Source organism: Leopardus geoffroyi, chromosome B1 (genome assembly GCF_018350155.1).
Source record: "Leopardus geoffroyi isolate Oge1 chromosome B1, O.geoffroyi_Oge1_pat1.0, whole genome shotgun sequence".
NCBI classification, from domain to species: domain Eukaryota; kingdom Metazoa; phylum Chordata; class Mammalia; order Carnivora; family Felidae; genus Leopardus; species Leopardus geoffroyi.
The window spans coordinates 132,125,500-132,138,278 of record NC_059327.1 but is presented as its reverse complement, the minus strand read 5'-3'; the positions used below and the strand labels follow the sequence as shown (position 1 = coordinate 132,138,278).

The 12,779-nt window shown below is 41.1% G+C and overlaps 1 protein-coding gene across 9 annotated transcripts in view; it reads right to left on the bottom strand.

Annotated features, from left to right (window-relative positions):
* The window catches only part of FAM13A (family with sequence similarity 13 member A), a 362,868-nt gene that overhangs the window by 31,102 nt on the left and 318,987 nt on the right, over nt 1–12,779 (bottom strand). For all 9 annotated transcript variants that reach the window (XM_045473125.1, XM_045473066.1, XM_045473115.1 and 6 more), the window contains 3 exons: nt 10,289–10,436; nt 998–1,208; nt 388–526 (listed from right to left, as the gene is read on the bottom strand). In XM_045473125.1, the coding sequence (XP_045329081.1) occupies nt 388–526; nt 998–1,208; nt 10,289–10,436 (498 nt within the window). The remainder of the gene's footprint in view (nt 1–387; nt 527–997; nt 1,209–10,288; nt 10,437–12,779) is intronic.

Below are 12,779 nucleotides of genomic sequence, written 5' to 3'. Positions count from 1 at the left end.
GTCTTTTTGCTGCACTTGGGGGCAATACTAAGATAGATCTGAGAGTAGAATGAGGTCAATGCTAATGAAATTTTAGAAGATAATCTTGAATGAAGTTTTAGCCAACGAGAAGACGTCATTTAATGATTTTTCCCATTCCTTTTCATGGATAAATGTATAAGATGTCGACTACAACGTTCAATTATTTGTAAGAATACCCTGTACAAGGAAAATGCTGATACATGATGTTTGGGACTTATCAGGGTTTCCCATCCAGTTTTTACTGCCTTTTTGTCTTAAGGTCCATAGAAATCTCCCTTAATCTTTCATCGCTTCTCTGAGCTGCTGACAGGCTGGTATGTCAGGGGACAGGAGGGGACAGGGAGAACCCTGCGAGGAGGCACTTACTCTGTACTTCCTCTCTTCTTCAAATCTATCTTCAAACTTTCGGATCTTCTTTTTAAGGCTCTGAATCCGTCGCGTGAGCTGGGCAGGTGTCAGGTCCTCCTGCTCATCATCGTAGGACCCGAGAGAGGAGCTCCGTCGCCTGTGAGGGGCACAGCGTGGGACACTCACTGCCTGACAGGTGGGGCTTGGGGAAGGGGATGCAGCATGGAGGGAGAGGGTCCCAAAGGTCTCCATCCTCTTGAATAAGAAAAAGTTGACTACCAATTCACTTTGTGACCCTGGGCTCTAGATGTCCCATTTATTAAATAGGTCTTTCTATTGCTCACATTTACGATTGGCAAAGGTAGTACTAAACTATGTGCTGCAGACCCCAAAGTTACGTTTTAGATAAGCTTTGGAAAGGATGTGCTAATGTAAATTCAGTATGTGGTGATATAGTTGGGCCAATTGAAAAATTACAATGGAGCCTGCATACTGGGATGGAGTATTCCCCATAGGTTCTTCCAAAGACTTACAATGTAACTTAAAAAATTACTAGCCATCAACACCATTCCTATTCTTTCTAATGTTATGGCGATGATGCAACTGCTTACCAGCAACACAAACATACCTCATGAAAGAATGGGAATTTGGGGGAGAAGGAGGCACTTCTGTGTCATCCAGGTATTGCCGACTCTGCCCATAAGCGTAGAACCGAGGAGAGAGCATGGGGTCACTGTCCTCATCCAGGAGCTGACGAATCAGGCGCCCAGCCTGTGGGGAGAGGTGCGCTTCGTCGGAGTCCACGTTCTCCTGCTGCCACGAGAAGGTAGGGACTGGCTCTGGAAAATACAGAGGGTAAGAAGTCAAAACCACTCATAAAAGCAAATTGTTTCCAGCGTGTTGGGTGGGGGGATGGGCTAAGTGGGCGATGGGCATTAAGGAGGGCACTTATTGGGATGAGCACTGGGTGGTGTATGTAACCGACGAATCACTAAATTCTACTCCTGAAACCAAGACTACCCTATATGTCAACTAACTTGGATTTAAATTTAAAAAAGAAAGAAAGGAAGAAAGCAAGCAAGCAAGCAAGCAAGCATAATTGTTCCCTAGGTTTTCTGAATGGTTTAGGATGCACTGGATTTGGGAGGCACTGAACAACCTCTCACTTCAGATTTCAGGTGCAGATGAAGGGTGCTACACCCCAACAGAAATCATCAATAGATCTGACAGCCTTCATCTACCTTCTAGCTCTGTCCTCACTTGCATTCAAAAGAGAAGGGGATGAGAACGTTTTCACATGAGGGCATCTTGGAGAAGAAAAGCAAGTGCGTCAGCAAGAGAGATATTTGGCGTCATGGATATGTATCCATCAGTGAAATGACCAAAGAGTCAAATTCATCTTGTGAGAGCCCATTTACCTAGGAGTCTGGACTTCCATTTGGGTCTTTCAGTAAGCTGTTCATGTGCTTCTGCTTAGCGCTGGGATTAGCATATTTAAGATGCATGTTTTGCACTTGAAACTTCAGAAGCTGCTCAAGACTACAGTTAAAGTAAGGTGCTTACACAGATTAGTCAAAAACACAAAGAAGAATGGCTTGCAAAGGATAAATCTGTACAAATTATTTTAGTCTTTAAGGAGAAAACCATACTCAACACAACCTCCTGATTTGTCATTTTTGGAGGGAATAGTGATATTTCTCTTTCCCTCAAGACCCACCTCAATATATTCCTTTTTTCATTAAAAAAGTCCTACCAGATTTTAAAGATAGATCTCAGATGATGTAGGGTATTTCATTTGTAGTACTCCTACTCCCTGCATTAAAAAAAAAAAAGTTATGCCTTAAGTATACTTATGGATTACTGTGATTTATACAAGGCTAGAATTTGGCCATGCTCTGAAAGTTTGGGATTCCTAGAGCTTGAATCATGTAACATTTGTTCCTCCATCTATCAAAGTGTTTATAAAATCTACAAAATTATCTTAAACAAGTACCTACTCAGTATTTTATTTAAAAGCATTATATTATAATCATAGAACGTTAGAGCTGGTTGAAACTTCATACATCATCTAATTTAGCGATTTCTCAGCCCCGGCTGCATGTTAGCATCACAAAGGGAGATACGTGAAACTTCTAACGCACAGGTTGTCAACCACTCAACTCAACAGAATGTTCAGGAGAGGGCCCAGATATACTACCTGCCCCTCCACACCTCCCCCCTATCCCAACACACACACACACACACACACACTTTAAAAGCTGCCCAAGAGATCCTACATGCATTCAGATTTGAGAACCATGGATTCAGCCCAACAGAGAACATATAAGGAAAGTGAAACCCAATGAATTTAAGAGCAAATACCTAATCAATGACAAGAGTTAGGACTAACACTAGATCTCCTGACTTGAAGGAAAGCGCTTCAGTTTAGTATGTGCCAGATGTTCCAATAACACGGATGACTGTGACGTTTTTGAAGACCCCACAGTAGAAGAGGTAAGCACATCACTTAAAAAAAATTAACCTCAGGTAGAATGACATCCCTAGGGTCTCAACATTTAAAGAGAATGAAGTTATCTGGGAACTCAGGTGGTAATACAAATTATTTTTAAAAAGGAAAGCAATGTTAAAGACAGATTTTTGTCCACTCGTCTCCCAAAGTGGCAGGGAACACGTGGGTAGATGTACTTGACTAAAGCTGGGGGGGCCAGGAGTTCCCCTCATATGCACTAAATCTTGCAGCAGGCTCCTCCTAGGTGTCAGGGCTCAGATACAAGCAGCTCCAAACTGCTGGCAGAAAAGAACAGAAAATGGATGGAGGGGTGAGGGAAGGAGAGAGTCAGTGGAAAGTAACCCCTAGAGGAATAAGAAAAATGGAGTAAGCTGCAGAAAATGGAAGTATTAAGCTGGCTAGACTGTATCTTTTCATGATATTTCAGAAGACAGCAGCAATTTTCTTTAAGGAGTAGTATCAGTGTAGGCAGGCAGGGAAAGGGTTAAGATGGCTTACACAGTGGTGCAGCAGGCTATAACTTCACCCCAGAGTGGCAAAGGAGCAAAACAAGCGGGGGGGGGGGGGTGGTGGGGGAGGCCAAGGTGGCATGCAGGGGACAGAGGGCACCGGCAAAGCAAAGTCTGATATTGATATTGGCATATGGGCCATATGCCAGTTGACATTGGCCAGTTTGACATTCCGACTCATCACAATTTAAAAAGGTGTCACCTCAGATCCTGAAGTCCTTGAGTTTGTCTGAACCTAGCAGAATGTCTCTTTAGAAATAGAACAACTGGGGCACCTGGGTGGCTCAGTCGGTTAAGTGCCCGACTTCGGCTCAGGTCATGATCTCACAGCTTGTGAGTTCAAGCCCTGTGTCAGACTCCATGCTGGCAGCTGGGAGCCTGGAGCCTGCTTCGGATTCTGTGTCTCCTTCTCTCTCTGCCCCTCCCCCGCTTGCATTCTGCCTGTCTCCCAAAAATAAACAAACATAAAAAAAAAAAAAAGAAAAGAAATAGAACTAATCTTTCAGTTTTAAACTGTGTCTGAAACAAGAGTGTGTGTCTGTGACCATTATCCAAACATGTCTCCAGTAAAAAACTATATCGTGATCCTGAATTAACTATAAAATACTAATCGTGGAACGGAGTTATGTTATCCTTTGTGGGTAACATGGGGCCATTCATCAGATTTCCTTTTTCTTAACACAGCTCCATTCTTCACCACTCACTTCACTGACAAGATGTCCCAACGTGTCCTTTTCCTAACATCACCAGTGGTATATATGAAATACAAAGTGGAAGCAATTCTAGCTTATGGGTGACATTTTCTCTTAAAGGATAGAGTTAGCATAAATGCATTCACTAAAAAGCGAGAAATGTAAAACCATTATGAATTTCCACCTTAAAAATAAAAGGTTACGCTGCATCATTAGTATGCATGTAGAACAAAAGTGAAGTTTCTCAGGCAAAATGAAATGAAATGCTTGTGTTTCTCCTCTTTCTCTCTCTTTTGGTTTCCATGGATTTATTCATGTACTTTTTTAATTGAAGTGTAATTGACATACAGTGTTATCTTAGTTTCAGGTGTATAACATTCAACAATTCCATACATTACTCAGTGCTCATCAAGATAAGCATACTCTCCATCTCCTTTATCTATTTCACCTATTCCCTCCACTCGCCTTCCCTCTGGCAATGATCAGTTTGTCTGTCAGAATCTGTTTTTTGTTTGCCTCTTTTTTTCTTTGTTCATTTGTTTTGTTTCTTAAATTCTGCATGAGTGAAATCATATGATCTTTGTCTGTCTCTGACTTATTTCACTTAGCCTTATACCCTCTTAGGTCCATCCAGGTTGTTGCAAATGGCAAGATCTCATTCTTTCCTTTTATTCTATATGGTCTTATAATTTAGAACATATAGTTCAATATAACTCAATCAATAAAACGAACTATTCCTGTTTTAGCTTGAAATGATCTAAAAATACAAGGCCTACTCATGTTTTGATAATTGACACTTACCTGGACAAAGAAGAACTGAATAAGAACAGTGTAGTAAATGACCGTGTGTTCAGACAGTGATTTGTCCGCCTAGAGATTGTTTTGAGCATATATTCATTGCCATACCCCATTCCTAGTTTGGGAAATAGCTTATGTTTTCAGCAGTAATTCAAGAGCAATGAAACGGATGAAGATATCGCAAGAAAACTATCCAAAGGGAAAACAGAAAAGATTTGATGCTTCAAATTAGATTTTCATCTTAAAGCACCACATAAAACAAATGCAGCTTTATATCTAGACCAGAATTCCTTAGGTACAATGATTTTAGCCATGTGTCTTGTCACAAAGAACTCTGACCATAAATATGGCACGTCTCTCTATGAAAAATTAATCCACCAGGACGGCTGACATCACAGAAAGTCAGAAGTAACAGAGATAAAAAGCTACCTTAAAAAAAAAAAAAAAAAAAAAAGAAGGTCCTAGGGGAGTCCCAGTTCAGATACTACCGTACACACAGAAATAAAGGAAATTCACTGCGGGAAGAAGAAACATAGTTCTGAGTAATATGAATGTGGTCACTGGGATATAGCTACACTCTGCTTAGCCAGCTGTATCCATTTGCTCTACAAAAGACAAGTGGCTGCTAAGATGATTTATTTGATAAATCTGCCAGAATTAAGGGAGCTGATGTTTTCCATATCTCATTTCCAACTCTGTGCTATTTTGAGTCATTGCTCCCTGGCACGATGTCACACCGCCCGCCTTTCAGGGTGGCTCCTGAGTGGTGTCAGGAGGTCTGTGTACATCCCAGACACAGGAAGATGTAGAGGGTATTTACTGGGAAAATCCTATTATAACGGTTTCCTTCGTGTTACAAAACTTAGCTTGACAACAATGGTAGTCCTAACAAATCATTCAAATAATCTGGGTTACAAGGAGCTTTAGTAGTCAGCTTTGTCAATTCAAATTCCATCCTTAATTTTCATATATCTGCTTTGTCTCTATTTGCAAATTTAGTAAGTAGGCCCCCACTTGTTCTAGTTAAGTCATTAATAAAATATATGGAGCAGACTAGAGCTGAGGACTTTCCTAATAAGAATACCCCCCGGGGCGCCTGGGTGGCACAGTCGGTTAAGCGTCCGACTTCAGCCAGGTCACGATCTCGCGGTCCGGGAGTTCGAGCCCCGCGTCAGGCTCTGGGCTGATGGCTCAGAGCCTGGAGCCTGTTTCCGATTCTGTGTCTCCCTCTCTCTCTGCCCCTACCCCGTTCATGCTCTGTCTCTCTCTGTCCCAAAAATAAATAAACATTGAAAAAAAAAATTAAAAAAAAAAAAAAGAATACCCCCATTTGTGCCAACTTTGATCCATGTATCTGCACATTTAAGTACTGTTGTTAATCAGGTACTAATTCACTTTGCTACCTGTCTTCTATTCTTTCCACATCTGACAGGGCATTGGAGTCCCTGTTAACGACCTAGCTGAGGCCTTTTCAATGTAACCTTTCCCTAATCCAGAGTCTGTCTGTCTGTCTGCCTGTCTTATTCATTCATACACACACACACACACACACACACACACACACACACACACACACAGATTGGTTTGGTATTTGTCCTTGGTAATCAGTGGAGGATCCAGTAACTATGGACTTCTTTTCTGTGTTCAGAGTCATGCACTATCATCAGACAGAACTGGGCTCTGGTTTCAAAGAAGTCAAACTCAGGCTGGTTTTTCTTGAAACCATACTTGGAAACATTTACAGAAGATAGCAATAATATCAACTAACACTCACATAGTGCCTGTTAAGTTCCTATACTATGCCAAGCACTTTGCATCTATTAGATCCTTTAATCCTTGCAACAAACTTACTAAGTGAATAGTACTCTGTTACTCATTATCATCTACTGTTACACCTATCTAAAAATGGGGAAGTTGAGGCTGAAACTGTTACCACATTTACTAACATGTCCACAAAGCGGCAAAAGTATTAGAGCCATGATTGAACCCACGGTGTGCCTGGCTCTTAGCCATTATGGCCTACTGCCTGCCAGGATACATAACTGGAATTGTTGAGAAAGAGGCCTCAGAGAGGAAGTCAGGAGATTTGTTATCTCGAATCATCATTTTGCTTCTTTTGGCCTCAGTTTTCTTATCTGTATAATGGCAGTTTTCAGTCAAAAGATCTTTAAGATCCCTTGATTCTTTATCATTCTTTTAAAGCATTTCTTTTCCAAAGTTATTTTTGATAAGTAGTGATAAATAGGAAATATGAAGTATTTTATACCCTTTAAAAATGTTCTTTTAAACTTAATCTCACTATGACAAAGTTAGTAGAATTGCTGATGGTTTAAACCTCATCCTCCACAAACGGTACCCTCCAAATCAACATGAATTGGCTGATTAGGAACATTCTAATTAAGCAACTCTGAAGGGATTCCCCCCCCCCCCGCTTTTTTTAAAGTAGGGTTCATGCCCAGCATGGCACCCAATGTGGGGCTTGAACTTACAACCCTGAGATCAAGACCTGAGCTGAGATCGAGCTGGATGCTCAACCGACTGAGCCACCCATGCGCCCCTGAAGGATTTTAAGTAACAAATAATAGTACATTTGATTTGTATATTCATTTAATTTGGCAAAGTAGAAAAAAAATAATGCCATGTGGATAGATAAAAAATGTGCCCTGATACATAGCTACATATAGAGAAAAAAAAGAAAAGAAAAAGCACGTATTACTTATATGCCGACAAGCACGATTAGACTCTGATCCTAGCCTGTGGAATCTGTATTAGTTTCATTTCCTTTTTTGTTTCTCTGATAGAATATGCCCCCGAAGCCAGAGAACAGCTTTGCCATATGGCAGCATATGCTTCTGGGGCTAGTACTGGCAGGCTGCTCTGTGAGCGCCGCCTCACCTGGTGTTCTGCGATTGCATATGAGTGAGAGGGTATGAACTAAGGTGTGAGAACAGGGAACTGACAAGCCAACCCAAAACAGGAGGCTACACTGTGTAGTGACTTGGAGACTTACAGTTGGATGCTGGCTCAGAGGGTTTTAGTAACAATGACTTCCATTTATACATTTTATTGCATTGGTTTCACATTCACAGTTTAAATTAGTGCAAAGTGGACTCCATACTGCAAAGCTACCATTTTGTTCGTTTCTTACTGAAGCCATATATATATATATATGATAAATATATATATGTATATAATAAATATATATATAATAAATAAATATATATATATATATAGCATGTATATATGCGTGTGTGTGTATATATATACAACAATTCCTTTATTTTGACTATACTATTATAATGTAATTTGGAAATTTAAAATAAATATACAATAAAAAACGGCCACCGAAAACAGTAATCAAATGATGAAAACAGCCTTGAAATGAATCCGTGTACATTTTCAAGATATGCAAGTTCAGCCACTAACACAGTAACTGGCAAAAAAAGTTAAAACAAGTCCCTTCATTAATTACATGGGTAATACAATTAGTATTTCCAAGCCTATTGTATTTTTTCCCAATAAGCTTTTAAAAATTCTATCTCGTTTCCCAACACAACATAAAATGCTGATTCTTTTATCTAGAAGAGAATTCTTGACATTAAATAATAAAACAGTTTTAAAGAAACTGTAAGTTAGCTTTCAACCATACTGGAGAGGATTTTCATACTCGTTTCTTAAAATATGCTGGAAGAGATCACAAATTTATGATTGACCAAGATAAGAATAATCAAACCGAGTCTATTTCAGGAGGAGGAAGAAGAATCTACCTGTCCCTTTACTGAATACACCAAGATCATGTGGCTAATTTGAATTCTGTCCTGAAATCCTAGGTTTTTTTTTTTTTTTTTTTGTCTAAAGTTTTGTTTCTGATGTGAAGAGACCTTATTATTGAAACCCAAATACAACATTTGTTTTGGCTACTGCTTTTTTCTTTTATTTGGGTAGCAGTGGCTACTGTGGGACTTTTTTTGAAGGGGAGGGGTTGTTTTTATTTGTTTGTTTATTAATTTATTTCAATAAATGAAATTTATTGTCAAATTGGTTTCCATACAACACCCAGTGCTCATCCCAAAAGGTGCCCTCCTCAATACCCATCACCCACCCTCGGGGAGGGGTTGTTTTTAATGTATGAATTTAAAACACACCTCATTCTTCCAAAGTACCGAAAACAAAAGAAGAACAATAAAATACTATCCAGGAATATATCACTTAAACTAAAAACAAAACAAAACACCCTGCAATTCTAATGACTGTATCGTGAGCTGGGAAGATCGTTGAAAATCCCAGACCCACTGCCTAATTACATGTAAAGGGGGCTAGAACACGTTTCTTAGATTGCGAAGAGGGAGGACTAGAACAAAAACAGTTTGTTTTTGCTTCACCAAGCCGTGGATGCAAGGAGCATAATGGGATTGTTATTTTTCACCTTGTGGTCTGTTTACATCATCTTTTGGTCCTTCACCTATGCTCATTTACAAATGAGTACTTTTTGGTTTAAAAACGGGTGGGGGAGAAGACAAGGAAATCCAGGTGCTTTGGAAAAGGACTGATTTCCTGTAGCTGTAATTCTCTGTGCCGCTGTGTTGAGTTGTGCTGCTGTTCTGAAACCAAGCACACAATTTCTCCCTCTTTGTAGCCTCCAAACACACACACTACACAGAGGCGGCTGGGCATGCATTTTGGATACACGCTGATACATGTTTGGATGCAGACACATGGATAACGAAAGAAGAGCAGCCAGAGCCTTCCTGAAATACAATTTGGACAAGATGAGGATACTCTCTTCTTCCTCACAAGTAAATTTCTAATGTTTTGCCAAAAATCTCGAGAAAAACCAATCTAACACACTGTATTACAGGCTTCCAAGCACAAGCACTTTTTATTCATTGTTCTCTTTGATGAGCAAACCCCTTAGGCTGGCCAACCTGGCTTAAAAAAAAAAATTCTATCCATAAAATCAATCATAGAAGCAAGGCAAGCCAAAGCATCTTTCTCGAAAAAACGGGAAGAAGATTTAATGAAGGAGGTAGATGGTGGGTGTGGAGCAGCGGGAAGAGAAGCGGGGTGCCCAGATGAAGTCCTAAACGTGTACCCATCCGTTAGTCCTCTACTCGGTACTACTAGAGGGAAAACACATGCATCAGCACTCCTGGCGAGTTAAGAAATAAAAAAGGCTGCAAGGTGCCGCTCTGATAGAGGGCAAGCACATTTTCTTTCTTAGATTGCAATTACTCCTGGCAACATTTAACGTGACACATTCTATGCCAGGGAAAGGATTCTCAGTCATTTAGAAACACAGTTACTCCTACACCCATCGCTTTCATACGTCCATGTGGTTATACGCCTCTCGTTTATGCGACTTTATATATGCTCTGCCAATATTAAAGCATCCAAATAGCGGCTGACCCTACCTTCCCAGCTCTTCTCGTCACACAATGCAGTCAGGTCCAGCTCAGGCACTTCGGAGACAAAGCTCTCCTGCTGCTCATCGGCATCTTGGGTCCTCTGCAGTTTGGTGTCAGTTATGCCGGAGTGCTCCTGAATCTTCATTGTGGGGTTCTGCAATAACAGCACAATGTCCCCAAATATCTTACTGCTCACCAAAACCCAAAAATGTCTGCAGCAGTTCCACTCCTTCTGGATGAAACCTCCCAAGCTGAGGCTGTGGGTGTACCCAGCACAGAAATCAAAATCATAGTTTGATGCCCCCTGGATACTGGCTGGCCACCTGCATGCAAGAAGCCACTGTCCATCTATGCTCCTTTAACTTTTCCGCTGAGGAAGACAAGAGGATTTCCAAGAGCTGCTGCCCCTCCTGATAACTGCAGGCAGCTGACAGTCTTGATGGTTACTGATTGCGGCCAGGAATGAGGGAAAAGGAGTTTGTGTTTCCTTAAAGGAGTACAGCCCTGCAGACGGTAAACAACAACAAAAATCCTGCTACCGCCGTTGCTAAGGCTGTAGAAGCAACATGGTGTCTCCTGTGTGCAGACTTCTTTGCCCCGTAGGTAAACAGTCCGGCAAGGCCAGGAGCAGAGGCTGTGTGCACGAATGCCCTCCTGCTGGCCCTGCAGGCTTAGATCAATTAAGCAGGGCTAGCTGCACATTCCCAGATTTCCTGTGGTTGTTTTCTCCCCGAGTGTGGGGAGGACAGACTATTTATGGAGGAGCTCTGGGTATTAAAGCATTGTTGCGCAAATTCAAACAGCACAGGGGTTTGGCGGCTCATCTGGGCTAGCAGTAAGGAATACGGACTCTGGAAATGAGCCAAAATGACACAGGGAGCACTTTTTTTTTTTTTTTTTTTAAGTAAAAAGCCAAGAGCTGGCAAGTCAGCAATGCATAATTTATATGTTAACAAATATCAAACTGTCACTTGTTTTCCTACTATTCTTCTAGTCTGAGTACTGAATACTGAGCTCCACTTGGTTTTGCTCACTGGGGGCACCTACACCCTGCTCGGCTACCTGGGGGATGGGAAAACCCTCTCCCAGAGGCGGCTGTTTTAGCTGATTTTATGTTGACAAAATTTGCCCTGAAATTAATTCTTTTTTACCTTGCTTTTTTTTTTGGCATCTTGTAAGCCCAACCATTGTCCCTTTCCCTTCTCTCCTAAGATTATAAACCCAAGTGTTTACTCACAAATACCCTTCTCAAGTAGCACAGATCTGTACAAGAGATTTTCTTTGGAGAATAACTGGAAATTTATTTTAGCAAATATATTAAAGGAAAAAAAACCTAAACATCTGGAAATCATAAATGATTCCTTTAATGCATGAGAAATGTTCTCCTGCTTAAAATAAGCACTATTAAGACTTCCAGCTACTTTTAATAGCTATTCAACCCACTTTGATATCACCAGGGGAATAGATGGGGGCTTTTACTATTATATTTCCATGAAATGATGCACAAGGGGCTGCTATTTTCTTCACATTTGGAATAAAATGAAAGATCATCAATCAGTTCATGATGAGCTCCTAAAGACAGATGAAAATGCCAAGTAAATCTGGGGCTTTAAGATACCTCAAAATGCTGCTTGTCTAATGGGGAAAACAGATTATGCACTTATGCTATAAAAATTATTTGTTCCTACAGCTGAGTCCTAAGTGGACCAGGGCTGAATGACCAAATCTGGCACTCAGTTTTTTAAGTTACGGGGTCAGCCACCAACCACTTGTGTGTGTGTGTTAGAATCTGCATACAGCAAATACACATTTTTCTCAATATTTTTAACACTGGTTACACTTAGAGACATAAAAACGAATATAAGAAATATGATTCCATATTGTAAGCATGACATATTCTTCTGGAAGAGCATGTATCAGCCCCTGACACTGTGCACTCGTGGAATGGATGTGGAGTTTGCTTTACAGGCAGACCTGGGCTTGCCGTGTGGCCGACATTTACTAGCTTGGTGCTCTGGCTGAACTGCTTCATTCACAACATCAATCTTGCAAGGTTCCTATGAAGATCTGGGAGAAGGTATGAAAGGCCACTAACACAGTGCCTGGAGCATAAGAAACCCACACAGGGAGGCCATCACTCTTTTTTCATTACCAGGCCCCATATGCAGATGAGGAAAACACTGCCGTGTCTCAAAATGCTAGAGAGAGAGGTTGGAGATGAGGCATGTTCCACGGCAATTCGAGGTGAACCGTGCTATCTCAAGGGGTGGAGTTTTTTTTTTTTTTTTTAATTTTTTTTCAACGTTTTTTATTTATTTTTGGGACAGAGAGAGACAAAGCATGAACGGGGGAGGGGCAGAGAGAGGGGGAGACACAGAATCGGAAACAGGCTCCAGGCTCTGAGCCATCAGCCCAGAGCCTGACGCAGGGCTCGAACTCCCGGACCGCGAGATCGTGACCTGGCTGAAGTCGGACGCTTAACCGACTGCGCCACCCA